Source organism: Podarcis pityusensis (genome assembly GCF_964106645.2).
Source record: "Podarcis pityusensis genome assembly, chromosome: 9".
Taxonomy (NCBI): Eukaryota; Metazoa; Chordata; class Lepidosauria; order Squamata; family Lacertidae; genus Podarcis; species Podarcis pityusensis.
The window spans coordinates 11,153,922-11,174,623 of record NC_138034.1 but is presented as its reverse complement, the minus strand read 5'-3'; the positions used below and the strand labels follow the sequence as shown (position 1 = coordinate 11,174,623).

Below are 20,702 nucleotides of genomic sequence, written 5' to 3'. Positions count from 1 at the left end.
GAGTTTGTAACCTGAAGCATTTGTAACTCGAGGTACCACTGTATTCATTTTATAAATTACATTCCAATGAGTTGATTAATTTCGCTTTCTGCATTATATCCAAAGCAGAATTTCAAATGCAGTTGTTGTTTTTTTAAAGTTTAAAATCTAAACCCAAACCAGAATTAAACCCAAGTTTTCTATGTTTCAACTATCTAAAGCCAACTTAATTAGCTATGAATTTAAATGAAATTAAACAGTTTGTTTTTTCCTTATTTAATAAATAATATCAAAAAGTGAACTAGTTCATATTTACAGTATTTGAATAAAAAAACAGTCTTGTCTAACTTCTGCAATTTTTTACAAGCTGTATGAAAAGAGATTCCATATCCAGTTTGAGTGGAGTCCAGAGTGCAGTTCCTCACAGAGTTGACTTCTTGCATGGGTATGTTCTGCTCTTCTGGTTACACAGATGACTTCACTGTCAACCAATCCCTTGTGTGCAGAAGCACATCCAAATTTTAACAAGTTTGCAATCATCTCAGTGTCATACATCTTTTTTGATTAATTAGTCACAGGAAGAGTAACAGAACATTAAATTTAATTTTGACACAGTTGAGTGAAACGTTGTAAAATCAAATATTGAACGAGCTAATTACACACTCTGTACATGTGACAACACACTTGATGTGGCATACATTTCACTTTTATTTATTCCTGGAAACTGCTGATTATTTGCAGGCTTTAAGTTTAACTGATGAATTATAAAATCTGAGCAGATTCGTTTTCCTACAAAAGGTATAGCAAAGACTTGATCAGCCTTCTATCTTATTGCTACCAAGTTTTACAGGTGCACAGTTTGCAAAATAAAACCCTTTTGAGGACTGAATGGGCACATACACACATACAGATAAACATCACCACAAGAAGCCTGCCACCAATGTTTCGTCACGTGAATTCCCCGTTCCCTCAATCATATGCAATTTTACTCAATTTTATCAACAGGGGCTTTACTACCGATGCGTGCTTGCAGCCCAAACTGTTTACTTTAAGACTGCATTCCCCATCTAGGGAAAACTGTGCTCTTCCTGTCTACTGATGTATCTGTTCCTCAGCCGTACAAAAACTCTTAACAGCAGCCAACGTCAAGAGATTGCTGCCAGAACAAATGGCTTCTTAGCAGAGAGCCACAAACAAGCACCAGAGAAGTTCTGACATTCTACGCATAACGTTGAAAGAACATGAAGGGCATTGCGGGGAATGCACCGATGCCTTCAGCCAGAGGATGGAGGAGTTTGACACATGGAGTGTTTGGCTGCAGTGCAGGTCAGTAGGAAGCTGGGAGAGGGTTATCTACGGGGCTTTGACTGAGGAAGGGTGCACAAAATGCCAATTTCATTCACAGCGAGAAGAAACTCCCAACTCACTTCTAAATGCACACGTGTATAAACAGATTTCCAAGTAGACATGAGCTGTGAACAAATCTCTCTCCTTCCAGGATGCTGAATGTCCTGTTTGTGGTGATGCTCTAATTCCAAAAGCACAATACAACATAAGAAGAGTATCATATAAAGCTCCACAAAACAGAACAGAATATTGGGGGGGGGGGCACACATTCACGATGTTGGAACAGCTGCTCAGTACTGTAGTTTCCAGAGAGAGAGAAAAACCTCAGTCCCAAAGGCGTTTAGGGAAATCCAAATTTTGCTTCTAACGCCAAGCTGCCACCCAACCCCACATTTACAGTGTTTGAAAACAAGTTAAAACACCTGGCACAGGGAAAGTACAGACGCTCTACACTCACATAAACCAGTTTTCTAAAGAAAAAATAAATGCCATGATTCATAAGTTAAGTGTTTTGTTTCAGAATGGAAGCCGCTATGAAGCTATTTGGTCTGAAATGGGTTGCGCTAGTGTCGGAGGTGCAATCAAACACATTCTACTTAAGAGATATATCGAGAGATTTGCAGACGACTTGTACAACCCCTCGAGACTGACCTGTAGAAAATATGTTCCGGAAGGTTTAACGGTGACCTAACATGTAACAGCAGCACTCAGCACTGAGCTACTTTTTCCATACAAAACAGAGCATACTGCTTGCTCTCTCACATTGTTCGGAAAGCAATTTAAAGCAATTTAAAAAGTGGTCTGAATCAACTCAAAAATGTTACTTATCCTCCCCAAAGATGCAAGAATAAGGACCAGGTTAGAAAACCAAGTCATATTTCTGCGATGTTCCACTACAAGAGGGAAGGACTGCATGTCTGAATGCTGCCACAGAGGGTGGAGAACTCCTTGAATGCAGAAATTTAGTATGAGCATGGGAAAAGGCTGAATCCTCTCCCCTCCATAAGCTGGTTTTATAGGGACTTAAGGTATTTAAAAGCCAAAACAGTCCCTTCCACCTATAGTAGTGAGGTCAGAAAAATTATATTCTGATTGTATAACATGGCCCTTAACAGGGTTCAAAGACTATAGCATAACACTCTTATGCCAGCTATGATCATTTTGACTGGTTATTCTGAGGTAGCCCTGTTTAGGCCAGTGACCTTATTCCGAAAGCATTTTGTAGACCGCAGTTTCATTCCACCCCCCCCCCCCCAAGTACTGCACATTAGCAGGCAAATTTAGCTCACTACGTTATGGAAGTTGAACAGCCAAACCCATTTATGAAAAAATAAGGATCCATCCATCAGCTAAAGAGATTTAGAAAATAAAACGTACTCAGAGCAATGAAAGATCATTTCTAATTTTAGTCTGGAAGACTATTTCCAATATACCAATTTTCCTACCTGAAGATAACAAGACAGCTAGTCCAGAAAAAAAAGGTTACAAAAGCCAAGTGTCCTAAGGTTACAAGGTACTGCTTAAAAGTGAATTTATCTCTCCCCCCCAAAAAAACCACTCTCTCACTATCCTGTAGTGTAGAGAGAAAGGCAAAAAGTAGATATAATTCCTTCAGTTCAATTCCTTAAGAGATACAAATATTGGATATATGCCATTTGGGCAACGCAGGGCAAAGAGATTTAAAAGGATGAGATGCAGCTATATGCAAAAATGACGACACCCGGGGTACTGTGAAAGCTGATAAGCTTGTAACAGTTATCAACTGTGTATGCAATTATTAGTTTTGATTTTTCTGAAAACCTCAAACACTAGCATGTGTTGATCCCAAACACATTCAGCAAAAAGCCTGAAGTCCGTGAGCGAACAGCGCTGCGTACGTCAATACCTCCTCAGCACACACCATGAAGCAATTTGCACTACATTACAACCGGGAGAAAATTAAGAACAGACAACGTATACAGGCTTGCAAGTAAATGCCAGTAAACAGCCAGAGATAAGGCCACAATGAATCCTGCCCTTGGTCACTAAAAGAGAGAGAGAGAGAGAGAGATGAGGAGAGGCAGTAACTGGCTAAGTATTAAGAACCAACGGCTTGCGACAATGTTGTTGGGAGCAAGTTACACAGTACGAAAAGACAACACAGCGCATTTCAAGACAGCGGCACCGATTTAACTGGATGGGTTTAGAAACTAAAGCCTTGATGTGGAAAAAAATCTACTCAAAATGTAAGTAACAGTGCTGATTAAACTTGAGGACTATGTGGAAGTCACTAACATTGCTTACTTGTGTAGCCAAACACTTCCCTTGTGTTTATGGAAGAATGTAGTTTGAGGGAGGATGAGAAATGCACGCCAGGACTATATCCTAGGAAGTGTAACGGTACTTCTGTGTGTGCAACAAATCAAAAGAGAAATCGCTTCAACTCAACCCATCAAAGTGTGGGTGGGGTAGAGAGATAAGACATGACAACTTCCAAATTTAAGTACCACCAATATCCAACTAGTGCAACTCAAGATCAACCACTTCTCCACTCCCACTAGTGGGGCTTGGAAATCCTAGCCGTGGGCAGAAAGGCTTGTGACTGGGTCTACTATGTATTGGGTCTTCTTCGCCACCTCAGCCCAACAAATCTTCATCCAATAAACCTCAATCACAAGGATTCCCACGCATATGATGGCAGGGGGAAACCCTGTGGCCATATAAGCCTGGGGCTTTTCGTCCCCTCCTTCCTGAGCAACTTTTGGTCCTCTCAAAAGCTGCTCCTAAAGGTTAGGACAGGCTCTGATGTGGCATGTTTGATGCAGACAGAAAGGGATACCCGCTGCCTCCCTATTGAGGGTGCAGAAATACTGCGCATGCACACTTTCCAGAGTGGTAGCCACGTTAGCCTATCTCAGCAAAGACAAGGATCCCTGTGGGACTCCATCTCCTGTTGCTTTCAACACATGAACAGGTATTTAAGATCCTGGCCCTGGTCACAAAAGTCCCTATGGAGCGTTCCACAAGAAGCTTTGGAAAAGGACTTTGGAGAGAAGCAGTAGTGTCAATCGGCCCTCCATTAATGTGCAATCGGGGAAAGATATGAACCTTGCAGTAGATTATTGGCAACGGAGAAAAGGAAGGAAGAAGTGTAGTCCATATCAGTGCTTTTGCAATTAGCCATTTCTAAGTACTATCATTTAACTGTACAATGACTTCACACTCAAAGAAAGTAATATCATACAAAAGAAGAAGCTCATTAGGTTGGCCTGACGTCTGAGGATATAGCCACGCTGGTTTGTGATGGCTCCCAACTCGCAAGGAAGAGATGCACCGACCAATCCTGTTTGTGGCTAATGCTTCGGGGGGGGGGGGAAATGTTGCCATATGCCAAAGAGACAGACAAACATGCTGCCAAATGAAGTTATTGGGAACAGTTCACTTAAAAAAAAAAGAATCACGCACACATTTAACTTACACTTAATAGCAAATTATGTACAAGATTAGCAAAAAATAAAAAAGCCAACCTGAATGCATGTATTGACCGTGAAAGGAAGAACCCTCCGAAACACCCAACAGATGCCAGTAGCATGAGCAGTTAAGAAAAACTGCACGAGGCCACATTTGTAATGTAAAAAACCTCATGAATCAACACTATAAATACATAACAAAGGAACACATAGAAAGAGCTGTCCACAATGGCGGAAAGAGGAGCTCTAAAGTTAACATACATTGCATGTATTGCAGGCAAGGCAGAGGCATTTTTTTTAAAGCTTTTGCACAAACTTCATATCATCTTAAAAAAAATATGCTGGCCTTTACAAGGTTCTACTTGGTGAAAATAAAAAAAAAATCAGTTCATAAAAAGTCACAAGACTTCAGTTTAAAAAAATGCAAGTTCCAGCCACAGACCAAAAATATATATATTTTTTAAAAACTGGAAGAGTATGGTGATTATACAAGAATGGTCAGGCTTGGAACCTGAGTATACTTCAGAGCAAACGCTCAGAGGAAAAAAAATAATATATAAACTATTTGGTAACAAAAGCATACTATATGTTGTGATACAAAAAGGTATGGTGAAAATGTACCTTTTATACTAAAGCGTTTCCTTGGTCCATAAAAACTATGTTATGTCCATGTTTTCGAGTTCAACTTGTATCCCAGCCACTTTTATTTTATTTTTTTTTAGTTTTGAACCCATTTTTAAAAGAGACAACTAAAAATAGATTTTGAGTATGAATAGAAATGGGCCTTTCCTCCCCGCGATTTTTTAGTTGTGGCTTCTACTGAGATCAGCACTTGTAGGTGAAAGAAGTTCAAAGAGCAGTGAAGAGGTTTTTCCACCCCACCGGGAAACCACAAAAGTTGTTCAGTTTCATTGTTCGAAGCACTTAAGTTTTTTTTTTTTTTTAGAAGTTCCACATAAAAGAGCAGTGGTTAGGAAACTACTGTTGCCGTGGACGATGTGACGTTGGTTGGATTTGTGCTGACGTTTGTGTAGCTTCCCTCGCTGTTTGTGTTTGTTTCGTTGGAGGCCAGGAGACTGGAGTTGGCTCTGAGGATTGCTCCAGCGGCACTACAGTGGGGTCGGGGTCCTGGCTCTGGCGTGTAGGTAAATGTAAGGCTGGTAGAGTAGATTATGCCATCATTGCGCACCAATGTGACTGGGACTTGGACCGGCTGGCGGACCCACCTCCAGCCTTCCCGGAATGCGGAAATGTCAGGAACGACACACAGCATGCTCTCTGCACACCTGGGGAAGAGGGAAGAGACGTTAGCTGTCGGAATATGCAGAACTGGCAAATTCAGCTATGGAAATTAGGGATCGAGGCAGCCTTTAAGGAGGATTGGAAACCTTTTGTAGAATACAGTGGTACCTCAGGTTACATACGCTTCAGGTTACAGACTCTGCTAACCCAGAAATAGTACCTCGGGTTAAGAACTTTGCTTCAGGATGAGAACAGAAATCGTGCTCCAGCGGCGCGGCGGCAGCGGGAGACCCCATTAGCTAAAGTGGTGCTTCAGGTAAAGAACAGTTCAGGTTAAGAACGGACCTTCGGAACAAATTAAGTACTTAACCCAAGGTACCACTGTATTTAAAGAGTGATTGTATACTTGTGGAAATTGCAAGTGGGATTTGAATGAAAAACAGCAGGAACTACGTGCCTGAAAATAAGCAGAAAGGATAGGGCATAGAAAAATCAAAATATGCAGCAGCATCAGAAATTATGGGGAAACCATTGAGGGCAAGTCAAATGGTAACTGAATATTAATAGGGAAGTGCGTATTTTGTATTAAATTTGTAATAATTATTGTTATTTTATTATTTATACCCTGCACATTTGGCTGGGTTTCCTCAGCCACTTTTAAAAATTATAAATAAATATTAAGAGAGAGAGAGAGAGAGAGAGAGAGCGCGCGCGCGCATTAGCTGACCAACACTTTTATTGCCAAGAAAGAATGTGCAAAGTTGTGGATACTCCATACGAAGTAAAAAAAATAAAATTCTGAACCCAGGCAATCTAAATTCTCTAACAGGAAAAATTTGATTCTGCAATCACCATACATTATACATAACTAACAGATCTTTTTTTATTTCATTCTCTGTAAGAGAAATTGCAGGAGAAAAAGTTTCCCCCTTAATTTGTTCTGGCTTTGCTTGTACTGTGGAGCAAGGGACCGGAGTCAAACACCCCCCCCCCCCAAAAAAACCCCTTAAGATAAAAATTCCAGCAGTTGTTTCCAACAGTTGCCAGTTGCTTCCCCAAACAAAAGTTATTCACCACTAACAAAGCCCTATGAGTCCAGAAAGTATCAGTTTGTTTAACTGATATACCTTTCCCCAAACTGAATTAATTAATTAATTAATTAATTAATTAATTCGCTTTGGGGAAGGTGTATTTGCTGGGAAAACTTTGGTGGGTTGGCACGGCTGTACAGATTACCAGTATGCATGGAAAAGGATGATCACTGAGGACCAATGGATTGTACTGTAAATTATCGGGAACACCACCATTCTTGCTATGAATATGAAGCTAACTTGTCTTTTTTAAGGGCCTTGAAAGGACTTTGTCAGAAAAGGCGGTATAAAAGTATTTCAAACAGATAAACGATGCTTTGGGCAAAATTTTAAGTGGCATGATGAAAGATAAAAGCATTTTTGGTTCCCTGTTTGCTAGTGTAATGGGAAATGGAAAAGAATGTTGGAAAGATGGCCTCCTAAATTGTAATTTACTTCAAAAGCAGGCACCTATATTGAAGTTTTGGTAATATGCAAGTTAATTTAAAACTGATATATTATTCAAGGCTAAGTGGTTAATTAACTCTCACACTTACCTAAACGGATGACAGACTTATCTTTAGAGTCCACAAAAACAACAACAACACACATTCTGAACTTGATGTGTGAAAAGAAATATTGTTAAGTGTGATACCGTACCTGTACATTGTTTCCGCTTCCACATCTCCAAACCAGACGCGTAAATTTGGAGTGAAGTTCTGTCCAGTAAGTTCCAACATTGCTACATCCCCTCCTCCATTCAACTAGGGGTTGGGGTGGGGAAATGAGATATAAACTTATCAGATACTTGTGAGAAGTGCACAAATCACTCGAGAAATGCACAAAATGCAGCTATGTGCATTTTGAGGCAACGTTTTTGAGACCAAGTTAGCTGAAGTACCAATTAGACTTGTTAGATTAATGCAATCAAGAAGCAAGAAGCAAAATGGTTACGTGTGATAACCAGTGGTGGCAGCCAAACTGTGCTAACCACCTTTCTATTCTGCTAGCCCCGCTTTTATTTTATTTTATTTTATTTTTAAATGATATTTATTAAAGTTTCAAAAAATAGAAGAAATACAAAATACAGAAAAAAGAGTAAAAATTTTAAAAATATAACAAAAAAGTAAAAGATAAAAAAGAAACATACAAAATAAAACAGTTAAAAAGACATTAATTTTCCAAACCTATCTTCTCTAGACTTATTTCCCCGGACCTCCTCATACCTCCCTTTTTTGTATTCCAGTTCAGTTTGTTAGTTCAGCAAATCCTTACCATTAAACTTTTGCCCAATTGTAAGCCTTTTTTCATATCTCTTAAGGCATTACAGCTAAAAAGCTCTTAGTTTCTATCCAACATCCTTCTAAAATTCCTTAATTTTACAATATTTCTGTAAATAGTCTTTAAATTTCTTCCAGTCTTCTTTCACCGACTCTCCTCCCTGGTCTCGGATTCTGCCAGTCATTTCCGCCAGTTCCATGTAGTCAATCACCTTCATCTGCCATTCTTCCAGAGTGGGTAGATCTTGTGTCTTCCAATACTTTGCAATGAGTATTCTTGCTGCTGTTGTAGCATACATAAAAAAGGTTCTGTCCTTCTTTGGCACCAATTGGCCGACAATGCCCAGAAGAAAGGCCTCTGGTTTCTTCAGAAAGGTATATTTAAATACCTTTTTTATTTCATTATAAATCATCTCCCAGAAAGCCTTAATCCTTGGGCACGTCCACCAAAGGTGAAAGAATGTACCTTCAGTTTCTGCGCTTTTAGTGTAGCACCACAGCCCAAGCCAAGGGGCGTCTTGCACTTGCAAAAGACGCTGTGCAGCCCCTAGCACAACTACTGTTGTTATGATTTGCAAGCTACTCCCGTTCTACCACTCGCAGAAGGTCAACTCTTGAACTTAGCAAGCTAATGTCAGGTGGCACCTATGTGAACTAAATCCCAAGATGAGTGCAGGGACATCAACTCACCTGGAGACTTTCTACAACAGGCACAGGTGTTACTGGAGCGTGGACAGGTCCCATTCCCTCATAAAAGGTGTATTCTGCTTTATCTGTGCTAATGATTGTCCATGAAGCTCCATCATTAATCATCTCTTTATTTGGTTCTTTTGGACATGGAGTGGCCTTTAAAAAAAAACAGAGAAGTAATCAGGTGGCCAAGAATGCTTCATGTTAAAACAAAACAAAAAAGCGGAGAATGAATCAACTGTAACACATCAAGCCACCTTTGTCTGGGGAGAGGGGCTTCCCCCCACCCCCTGTTGCAAAAGCATCATTCAGAAACTAGTTGTGTTCACTTGCATAATTTGTAAGCTAGGATCCTCAGGGAAGCCCCTCTACTGTAGTTCCCAATTGTTTAAATTAGGCTGCTTAGTACTGCACTATACTGAAGCCTAAGTTCAGTATAATGAATTTATTTATACCCTGCCCATCTGGCTGGGTTTCCCCAGCCACTCTGGACGGTTCTCAACAGAATATTAAAAAAACAATAAAACATCAAACATAAAAAATTTCCCTAAAGAGAGTTGCCTTCAGATGTCTTCTAAAAGTCCTGAAGATAGTTGTTTATTTCCTTGATGGGAGGGCACTCCACAGGGCGGGTGCCACTACCGAGAAGGCCCTCTGCCTGTAACCTCACTTCTCGCAGGGAGGGAACTGCCAGAAGGCCCTCGGAGCTGGACCTTATTAGGCCAGATACACAGATGCTGCAGATAGCAAGTCTCTGGCCATCTAGATATTATTGGACTCCGTCCACTGCAACCAGTATGGCCCAGTGGTCAGGGGTGGTGGCTGTTGTCGTCCAGCAACATTTGGAGGGCCACAGTTATCCCACCACAGAAATCCATCTTCTATTTGGTCCTTGCTTCTTTCTGCAAAGTTTTCCCCAGCCCTTTGCCTCTCCCTGCCCCCTTCAAGTCCCCATCGCGAAGCCTCTTCAGGACAGTATTTTTTGCTCTATAAGACACACTTTTCCCCTCTAAAAAAGTAAGGGGGAATGTGTGTGCATCTTATGGAGCAAATGCAGGCTGCGCAGCTATCCCAGAAGCCAGAACAGCAAGAGGGATTGCTCCTTTCACTGCGCAGCGCTCCCTCTTGCTGTTCTAGCTTCTGACTTAGCTGCGCGAAGCCTCTTCATCCCACTGCCCTGAAGAGGCTTCACGCGGCTATCCCAGAAGCCAGAACAGCAAGAGGGATCGCTTGCTGTTCTGGCTTCTGGGATTCAGAATATTTTCCTCCTCCAAAAACTAGGTGCGTCTTATGGTCTGGTGCGTCTTACAGAGCGAAAAATACGGTAGTTGCATCCATTTCAAGGCAGTTCTCCACCACACTCTGAGCTCCTAACGTCTGCCATGCTATGCATCAATCTGCAGCTCCACAGCTAGTTCTAAAATACTTTGCAGGATGAGGCAAGCTTCTGAAACCTCAGCTAAACCTCAAAGGAAAGGTCTGATCTGCAACAAAGGTGTGCAGTGCTACGTACAATCTTTCCCGCTAGCAGCGAATCTGATCCAGGAATTGCTGAGCCCTGCCACCCCGCTCCTTTCAACAGCTCCAGACCAGGAGCTGGAACTTTGTGTACTCTGTTCCCTTTGGATTGGCACTGCTGCAGTGTGAGATTATGTCGACGTGTAATATTACCCGTTTGTCAAGTAACTCACTTGAAATTGGATGATTCGCTCCTGGGAAAGGCACAAGTACATTCGTTCGGTATCTTTAAGGTAGAACGCACACTTATGGAGCTGTGACACTGGATCGTCTGCATCTAGCAATGCCGTCTGTTTGTCCACTTTTCGAATTATCTGTAGATTAAAAAAGTGCACATAAGACACACTTGGAATCAAAATGCAAATTGTTTCTGGGCACTGAAAAGTGGCAGCAGTGAACTTGTATGTGAATATATTTGGTATCAAAAGAGTGCTTGAGGGATTCGAACTGTGGGAGGGATTCATCAAGTATCAGGAGCCAGTTAAACACATCATCCGTGTTCATATGAAGCTTCTATAGTTCATCAAACCTAGCAAACTACAGGAGGCACTTTAATTTAAGCACTAAGCATACTGTAGTAAATTGACAATAAGGATTTGGACTCTGAAACAGTGCCTTATACTGTTCTACATTGGTATACCTTGCACAGAACCAATGTACAGTGGTGCCCCGCAAGACGAATGCCTCGCAAGACGGAAAACTCGCTAGACGAAAGGGTTTTCCATTTTTTGAGCTGTTTCGCAAGACGAATTTCCCTATGGGCTTGCTTCACAAGACGAAAAACGAAAACGTCTTGCAAGTTTGTTTCCTTTTTCTTAACACCGTTAATACAGTTGTGACTTGACTTCGAGGAGCAACTCATAGAACGCGGTGTGGTAGCCTTTTTTGAGGTTTTTGAAGACTTTGGTGATTTTTGAAGCTTTTCCAAAACTTCTTTTAAACTTTTAAAACTTTTTTTGGGGTTTTTGGATTTTGGGTTGGGGTGTTTGGAATTCAAGGACTTGGTGTTGGGGAGGGGTTTGCAAGAATCTGGAAGCTTGTGTGGTTTTTTTCTGCATTTTTATGATTTTCTGTGACCATTGGGCCACTCTGCTGTTTTTTTAAAAAAAATCTGGATTTGAATTTCTGTGTGGTGGGTGGCTGGGAGAACAGTTGAGGAGGGGTTTGCAAGAATCTGGAAGCTTGTGTGGTTTTTTTCTGCATTTTTATGATTTTCTGTGACCATTGGGCCACTCTGCTGTTTTTTTAAAAAAATTCTGGATTTGAATTTCTGTGTGGTGGGTGGCTGGGGGAACAGTTGAGGAGGGGGTTCTTCAGCAAGAAGCAAAGAGTGGAAGAGGAACCTTCTTCGAGTTGTCCCCCAGAGTCTTAGAAAATGTACTGTACACTTTGTTGATTTTTAAATGTTTTTCTGTCATGTTTAGAAACTTAATTTATTGTTCCTTCAATTTTTGAAATGCTCTTTACAGTATGTGTGACTTTAAAGAGCACTTAATAAACTCTTGTTGTACCAAATTTGGCTTTATTTGGACTTTTTTTGACCATAGGAACGCATTAATTGGATTTCAATGCATTCCTATGGGATTTCGTGCTTCGCAAGACGAAAAATTCGCTAGACAAAAAAACTCGCGGAACGAATTCATTTCGTCTTGCGAGTCACCACTGTACCGTATTTTTCGCTCTATACGACGCACCCGACCATAGGACGCAGCTTGTTTTAGAGGGGGAGAACAAGAAAAAAAATTCTCCCCCTCTCTGCTCAGCGCCCCTTCAGCGAAGTGGCAGGAGGAATGGAGCCCCTTCGCTGAATAGGCACTGTGCAGCTCTCCCTCTCTGCTGAAGCCAGGAGAGTCTTGCTCTCCTGGCTTCAGCAAAAGGAACCCGAAGCCTCCGGAGCACAGCGGGAGCGCTCCCTCTGCGCTTCGGAGGCTTTGCGTTGCTATCGCTGAAGTCAAGGAGCCTGCCTTCGCTCCACAGGACACACACACATTTCCCCCTTAATTTTTGGAGGGGAAAAAGTGCATCCAATAGAGCCAAAAAGTACGGTATATCAAAACATAGAATAGTTTACAACCATTAACAGCTATGTATAACCAGCCTGGTAGCTTTTAAAGACTGATTATCAGTTAAAAATTGTATTCTCAGTTCTCTATTCTTTAACAAGTGTGTGTGTGTGTGTGTGTGTGTGTGTGTGTGTGTATATATATATATATATATATATATATATATATGTTATCAGAGATCCAGTGTGGCGTAGTGGTTAGTGTGTTGGCCCAGGATCCAAGACCAGGATTCATATCCCTACGCAACCATGAAGCTCCCTGGGTGACCAGCCACTGTCTTAGCCTAAACTACCTCTTGGGGCTTTGTTGAGAGGATAAAATGAGGAGAGGGAGAACCGTGTACCTCTCTTTGGAAGTAAGGTGGGATATAAATATAACACTAGATCTAAAATTTAGAAACAAATATACCAGTCTTGGGAGTGCCATGCCAGTGACGGAACAAACAAGTTTAACCGTCTGCCCATAATGAATGTAGCCATCTCGAACTGTGAATTCTTCACCTTCCGATTCATCATCATCCACTGCAGAGGAAAAGAAAAGATTTTAGTATGCAAGGAGATCAATAGATTCCAAAAGCAATCATACAGCACAGACAAGTATGGGTTTTCAATCGCAAGCTTTACTTACAGAGGTGAATGTAAAATGCTCCCCACTGTTGCGAGCTGGCATGGAAGTTTCCTCCCTCCACGTGCAAGTATCTCGTGCTAACTGTTTGCGACCGAAGTCTATTGAATAGTGCCACTTTTGTCCCCGATGCAATGCACACTGCAAAACAAACCAACAAGCCAGATATTTAAATATGTCAGTCTTTAGACTGTTAAGCAATAAAGATTTGCATGAAAAGACCATGCATGCAAAATTAATCTAGGCAGCAACTCTAATAATCTATTGCTACATATTCCTTCCAAAAGTACTTTAATGTTTTCGGTTGCAGAGCTAAAATCCAGAGAATGTGTATATATAAGAAAGCACAATCCTGGAATCGCAACCTACTTCAGAAATTTGGAATCTATGCTTTATTTTAAATATCTATAAAATTAAAATTCCTTAAATGTGGCCATAGTAACAGATTCACAAGCCAATTGCAACCGACTGTTTTTCTCCAAAGCAGCAAAAACAAAGCATTTCCTTCTAATTCCAGTGTTTGAAATTAATATGCCAGGTATCCCTTTCAACCACCCTCTGTAGGCCTTATTCCAAATCTTGGCACTGTTTCCCCTCCTCCTCCTCCTCCTCCTCCAAATACTAAAATTGTAAAATCAAGCGGCTTCTTTGTGTGCAGCTTTGCCTAGCCATTTTCTCAGAGTGTCTGGAACCAACCAAAATAGAGGTTAACATGGCCAATATTCGGCACCACACCACCATTCTAACACATCTGAGCACTAGCTTAGAAGTTACTACATTTAGCAGGAAGCAGAAGGGAAGTGACTGACACTTCTGCACTTCCCACTTGGGCTGCAATTTATGATGTAGGATAAAGATCTGATCATTACGAGTTCCAGCTTTGCATTTTATAGGAGTAGCAGGGAAGGCAGGGAATATTAGCTATGAGACAGCAACGCCCTATCCATCTCCCTGGCTGAAATGAAGTGTCACACTTGGCACTTAAACATCTTAAGAGGGTTTCCTACAGGGACTAGTTCACCCGGTAATTCTGTAACGCTACAGGTAAAATTGCCTGCTGCCTTACAGGACATCTTCAGGAGAAGAAAAGGCTTAGGAGTAAACGCTACACAAATCCAGAATGGAGTCCCTAAGATAGTTGGGTGGCGTTTTGTACGCCTCCTTCTGGCAACTCCTGCGGACAAGCTGGTGCCAAAGAGGGGGGTATTGCCCAGGATCTCCATACACACTGCCCAGGCTTGTGCCCCAGAGGTCACTTTGGTGCTGCTAATGCAGCAAAAGCAACATAGGAGGCAGCAATTGCAATTACCGTATTTTTCGCTCTATAGGGTGCACTTGACCATAGGGCGCACCTAGTTTCCAGAGGGGGAAATCAAGGGGAAAAATGTGACCCCCCCGGCTCTGGGAGCAGAGGACAGGCTGCACGCAGCCTGTGCACTTCTCCCAGACCTTCTCCCTGCTATTGCTGGAGGTGGGGGAATTCCCCCATCTCCTGCAAAAGCCCACAGGAGGGAGAAGGGACTGACTCGGCCAGTCAGTCCCTTCTCCCTCCTTGGGGAAAAGCCCCCAAGAGCGGCACGCTCTTTAAAGGCTGCGCGGCTCCCGCGGGCTTTTCTATGAGGTGGGGGAATTCCCACCTGCTTTCCCCCACCGCCAGCCTCCAAACCAGGTCGGAGAGTAGTGCAAAGGTGCCACACGCCTTCCCGCTGCCCCCCGATCCTCTGGGGCTGGCAGTGGGGGGAAGCGCTGCTTTCCCCCACCGTCAGCCTCAAAGACCAGACTCTCCTGGCTTCAGTGAAAGCAACGCGAAGCCTCCGGAGCGCAGGCTTCGGAGGCTTCGCGTTGCTATCACTGAAGGCAGGGAGCCTGCATTCGCTCCATAGGACGCACACACATTTCCCCTTCTTTTTTGGAGGGGAAAAAGTGCGTCCTATAGAGCGAAAAATACGGTAGCTGGCTTCTGCAGCTACAGCAGTAGCCATGATTCTCCAGCGGTTTGGCTTCATTCCCGGAAGTGCACTCCATTGACCGTAGAGAAAGATGGATAGATCCAGGCATCCACCGGTAGAATGGACACCACTGGTCCAATGGATTCCCCCCCCCACACACACACCCTCGCCAATCTGCTTGAGGGCAAGGTGATCTGCTCAAAGGCTGGGCGTGTGGAAGGCTACCGGGGGTATGGGAATGACAAAAAAAGAAAACCTGTTATGCAAGCAGACATTCACTCACACAGCACTGGATATCACCCTTTGAAAGTCCCGAGTCTCTTAATTTGCTTTTTTAAAAGTTCATTCCATTATAAAATTTCAAAGACTGTAAACCATTTTTTTTTGAAACAGATAAAGTACTTTGAGTATTTGGGGGATGGGGTGGAGGTGGAAGCTATCTTACCAATTTATCAATGTAGTTTTGTACACATAGAGAGTATATTATGTGGGGAAACGTTCTCACATTTGACCCTCCCTATAGTCTGAATTGGGTTCTGCCCAGCAAACAATCCATTGCATGTTCCAGAATACTGTAGTGGCAAGTTGAAGAAATCACCTTTTCAAAAGTTAAAGGGTGTCATTGAGGTGTATAGCTCAGTTGGGACACGAGTGTCACTGTGGTCTAACCCCCCCCCCTTTTTTTAACCTTATTTATAGCTCAGTTGGTTAGACCACAGTACTGATAATGCTAAGGTTTCAAGTTTGATTCTCATATGGGACAGCTGCATATTCCTGCATTGCAGGGGGTCCTCAGGGTCCTTTCCAACTCTATAATTCTATGATGTATCTGTTAGAAAGGTTCATGCCCTTCTAAATTGCTAGATCAAGTTATCATATGGCAGCACTGCTGTTCCTACATACACACCCAATGGATGATTAAAGGCATTTTCTCGTTTGAAAATTATGACATACAAATAAAGGTGGCATTGTGCTGTACAAAGCAGCTTGCAAAATCAATACTTACAATCCGCATTCTTCAGTGACTGTTTCTTTTTAGATGGTTTGGAAATTACTTTGATTCGTTTACTGAGGAACACACCAATATCATCGCTATTGCCATAGAACATTTTTACCGATAACATGAAGTGCTTTCGCTTGTCGGAGTCAGATATGTACAAGGTTTTAGCTGTGCAATAGTTCTGTGGATAAGAACAGGAATCAATTCATTAGAAGTTTTAACTAGCAACAGAAGGACAAATTATGACTTCAAAGCATTACGTGCTAAGGCAATTTGTTAGCTGATCTGTTCAGAGTTTTGACCGGGCTTTGTGCCTTCTGAGTGGCTTGTACAAGACTGGGAGGACTGACTCCAAATGTCACGAGGTTTGTGGAATGGAGGAAATGATCAATCATGTTCTATGGGATTGTCTGAAGCATATGGGACATATAGGTGGCAGTAACAGGGCAGTAACAGTAAGAGAACTGAGCTGTGGTACCCATGATTAAAGGAAAGCATGGACGAGACTCATACTGGACTGAAGCCTCTCCCTATAGTGCAATCAATTAACAAACCCTAAGAAACAGGCAACTAACTACCTATAGGCACAGAACTCTGTTCATCCTTTTCTTCTCTCTGGTTGGTCAGGGAGTGAAATGCTCCTTCATAGAGAAAAGCTAGGACTATGATACTACAAGAGACTTCAATTAATCCCCCTTGACATCTAGGGATGTAAGCAATTTCCCCAACATCCCAGGTTGCTGTAAATATACCAACATTGTTATGAACTATCTTCGTAAGGTCTACGCATGCTGCTTTAAAAATCATACGAGGCTTTCCTAACACTTCAGGGAGCTGTATACTTCCTTAGCGAGCATCACAGATATGTGGCTACTGAATTATGAGACATCCCGTTTTTATGGACCCAAGTACAGCATGATTGGCTGCATTTTTGTTTGCACTAATAGCATTAGAAATGCTCATATGTGGAATCTTAATTTTAAACAGATCAGGTCCGTAAACGTTCAAATTCTGAAATGCGCCCCCGATCCAAACAGGCTAGTGTCTCCTACTCCAGGCAATCCTTACAACAAGTTTACACATAGGATGAATTCTTGTACACAGTCTCTACTCAGTATCTACTCATTTTCCTGAGAACGAAAAGAGTGACCCAATCAATGTCTTACTCCCAAGAAAGAGCACCACGTTCCATGTTTTATCTTCTTAAGCCGGTTTACTGCCATAAAACACATACTGAAAAATGACTCAGAAGGCCTTCAATACATCAGTGAGCTAGCATATAAAATACAGATTTGTACTCATCCTACCTTTCCTTCCAGATTTAACTGCTGCATTTCTTGGTCACTATTACCTATCCCAATAAAGGCGCAGGGTTGAGACTCTTGTTCAGAGCAGCCATCCCGTTCCATCTGTTCTTTTTTTTTCTTCCACCCACTACCCATAAGATAGACACAGGGAGGTGGGCAAAAGAACCTGAAGATGAAAAACAGAGTGTTGGGTTCAAGCTCAATGCATTTGGTTAAAGCTGTGTGTATTCTGTACAAAATAAATACAACTCTGAACAAAATCTGAAGCAAGAGAAGCTGGGTTCTGTGGTGCACTTGTAAAAGTGTAAAAGAGTATTGGAAAATGATCCATAATGAATTGAAAAAAATGATTAAAAGTGCCTTCCAAAAAACAACAACAACAGAGTCCTTTCCGCTGGGGATAATTCAGACTGAAATTCCCAGGTGTTAAAAAAGGTTATTTATGTATGCTACTACCGTGGCCCGTGTTTTGTTAGCCCAAAAATGGAAAACGAGCGAGGTGCCAACCAAAGAAGAATGGCAACTTAAGTTGACAGAATATGCACAACTTGCAGACTTAACATATAGAACAAGAGAACAAGAAGAACATACGTTTAGAGAAGATCAGAAAACGTTTATTGAATATATGGGAAATAATTGTGTACAACTGAAAATGCTAGCAGCATTAAGATAAATTCAACAGTGTAAATAAGTTTTGATGGATGGAATAATGGAATACTGAATGGTATAGTTTTTGTAAAATATGCAGGGATTTATGATATGTAAAATGAACCATGGAAAGAGAAAAAGGGAAATCATATCTTAAGGATGCAAAATGAGTATTTTAAATTGTAAAACAGAAAATTTAATAAAAATTATAGAAAGAGAGAGAGAGAAACTGGGTTCTGTGACCTACATAAATGATATGGCTTGCAGAGATTTACTAACTATACATAGTTTTATTTTGCTCCTGCTTAGCCATAAGGAACTAACTATGCAGGACACTAAAACTCATTTCCTACTTTGCAAGGATTTACAAGGCATTTCTCACATTTTCCAATATACTGTGCCAGCTATCATTATAAGAATAACTATTCAAGAATCAATGTTCTGAGTTTGATTCCCGCCCCGGCCACTTTCTCCCTGTCTGTTTTCCCTTGTGTGTCTTTTTTATTATTATTGTAAGCCTGAGGGAAGGGTTTTGGTTTTTTTATTGACTGTATATAGTCTTATGTTAATTGACTGGAAATAAGCCACTCTGGGGACACTTTTGGCTGAAGAGCTCTAAATGCTTTAAATAACGATGATAATAGTTTTTCAAAGAGCAAAGAGTTTCTTCATTTTAGGATGAAGAAACACACTATTTTTAAAACGAAAACTGAAATTCCTGGATACTCTGTTTTCAGAATCAATAGGAGGCGACTGTGGAATTACAGAGCAACACAGCCTTGGCTCCATAACAATATAAAAGGTATCTGCACTACTGCTTATTGCATGCTTCTAAGCCTGACTGATTTCTATTAGAGACATCAAACATGTACTTAATTTTCCCATTGAAGAAAGACAAATGTAAGACAGGAGTAGGGAGTCTTTGCCATCCCCAGAACTGCATTTTCTTGGAGAAAATCAGTCAGGGGCAGCAGGTCCATAGGGGACGGGGCCAGTGTCAAAAGTGGATCACTCCTCCCTCTCTCTAACATCCCCACTCCCACCAAAACCATATTACCTTGGAAGGTGGCAGACTCTCTTTCAGTGGAGGGTTTTAAGCAGAGTCTGAATGAGCACCTATCAGGATGCTGTGGTAGTGCTTTTCTAGCACTGGCAGGAAAAATATGAGATTTGATGTCCTTTCCAATTCTTATGATTCTATGATTCATTCATTCATTCCATTCCAGTCTCTCTCTTCCCCTTTTCACTATCACCTTCTCTCTCTTTCTCTCCTCTCCTTGTCTCCCTGTGCAGCAAATTTATGCTTTAAAAAAAACAACAGCTTCCATTGGGGATAATGCAAGCTGTTTAATTGATGCCAGGATGGAGGGTGGGGAGATTGGGATCACAGCATAGAGTTGTAACACCTCCAATAATAATTTTTAAAAATCACCCCCAAAATCACAAAAAACACCTGCTTTTATTCTGTTTTGTTAGGCTGTTTTTGAGCCTAACTGCTGACTTTTAAAGCTATAGGAACAAGGGGAAAACCGGAAAAAAATTTCCAGAGAAGTTAAGATTCTATCTAAAATATCAACTGATACTAAAAGTATCCCCAGAATAATCTCCACTCCAATTTTTGACTTCAGTATATTGAAAACACTTTTGTAAAAAAAAAACTAATATAGGTTTCATTAGCATTCCTCATTTGGCCAGTTGAAGAACGTCTAAACACCAAGCCAGCCTTTGTGTGTACACTAGGTGGAGCTCCACCCAAAGCAAATTTCAGGATTTCGAAGAACCAAGGACACAAACTTACACTGTACAAGTATAACAATTTTAAACAACCTGGAACCAAGCTTACACTGTATTATAGAGCTTTTGAGATGGCACTACTGAAATCTGGAGAAAAGATACTGTGGATGCCTGAAGTTCTTCTAGATCAGCCAAATATTGTTTTATGTGTGACATTTCCCATAATGTCTCAAAATGGCACAATAGAGAGCACACAGCACAACACTAACCTCTTTTCATTTCCATATGATTTCTGTGCAACCTTTGCATGAAGGATTAGGACTGTTTGATCACCACGCTCCTTTAAATAGTTTCTCATTGCTTCCCTGAGAATTAAAAAGGCACAATAAAATTAATAGAAATACTCTTCATTAAAAAAACAAGCTGTATGGCAAAGGTAGTCTCCAGGCGTTGCAGCTGTCATTGTCCCTGACCAGTGGCTATGCTGGCCAGGGCTGATGGGAGGTGGGAGTCCAAAAACTTAAGGAGGGCACCATGTTGGCTTTAAGTTTTGATATTTAAAAATATTCCGGCAAAATAAGCAGCCCAAGTGCGTGGAGTACAAGATATCTGTAAGCACATACCTTTATAACCTCAAGTAGCTCACTGGCGGGGCTTACAGAGTTGCCAAGGGGCGTGTAGGTGGCTTAACCTAGTTTCTGAGTCTGTCCTCCTGCAGAAAGCACCTCCCTGTCCTCAGGCAACAGTAGTGAAGTGAAAGTCCAAGACGTATCCACCACAAGGGTTAGAATTAGTGGAATAC

The 20,702-nt window shown here is 41.5% G+C and overlaps 1 protein-coding gene across 5 annotated transcripts in view; it reads right to left on the bottom strand.

Annotated features, from left to right (window-relative positions):
- Positions 1-239: 239 nt before the first annotated feature.
- RBPJ (recombination signal binding protein for immunoglobulin kappa J region) overlaps positions 240-20,702 on the bottom strand; it is an 84,268-nt gene continuing 63,805 nt past the window's right edge. For all 5 annotated transcript variants that reach the window (XM_081020087.1, XM_081020091.1, XM_081020089.1 and 2 more), the window contains 9 exons: positions 20,170-20,265; positions 17,519-17,684; positions 16,218-16,392; positions 13,266-13,403; positions 13,047-13,159; positions 10,749-10,889; positions 9,058-9,213; positions 7,748-7,851; positions 240-6,061 (listed from right to left, as the gene is read on the bottom strand). In XM_081020087.1, coding sequence (XP_080876213.1) covers positions 5,746-6,061; positions 7,748-7,851; positions 9,058-9,213; positions 10,749-10,889; positions 13,047-13,159; positions 13,266-13,403; positions 16,218-16,392; positions 17,519-17,684; positions 20,170-20,258 — 1,398 coding nt within the window. In that variant the 5' untranslated portion in view covers positions 20,259-20,265 and the 3' untranslated portion in view covers positions 240-5,745. The remainder of the gene's footprint in view (positions 6,062-7,747; positions 7,852-9,057; positions 9,214-10,748; positions 10,890-13,046; positions 13,160-13,265; positions 13,404-16,217; positions 16,393-17,518; positions 17,685-20,169; positions 20,266-20,702) is intronic.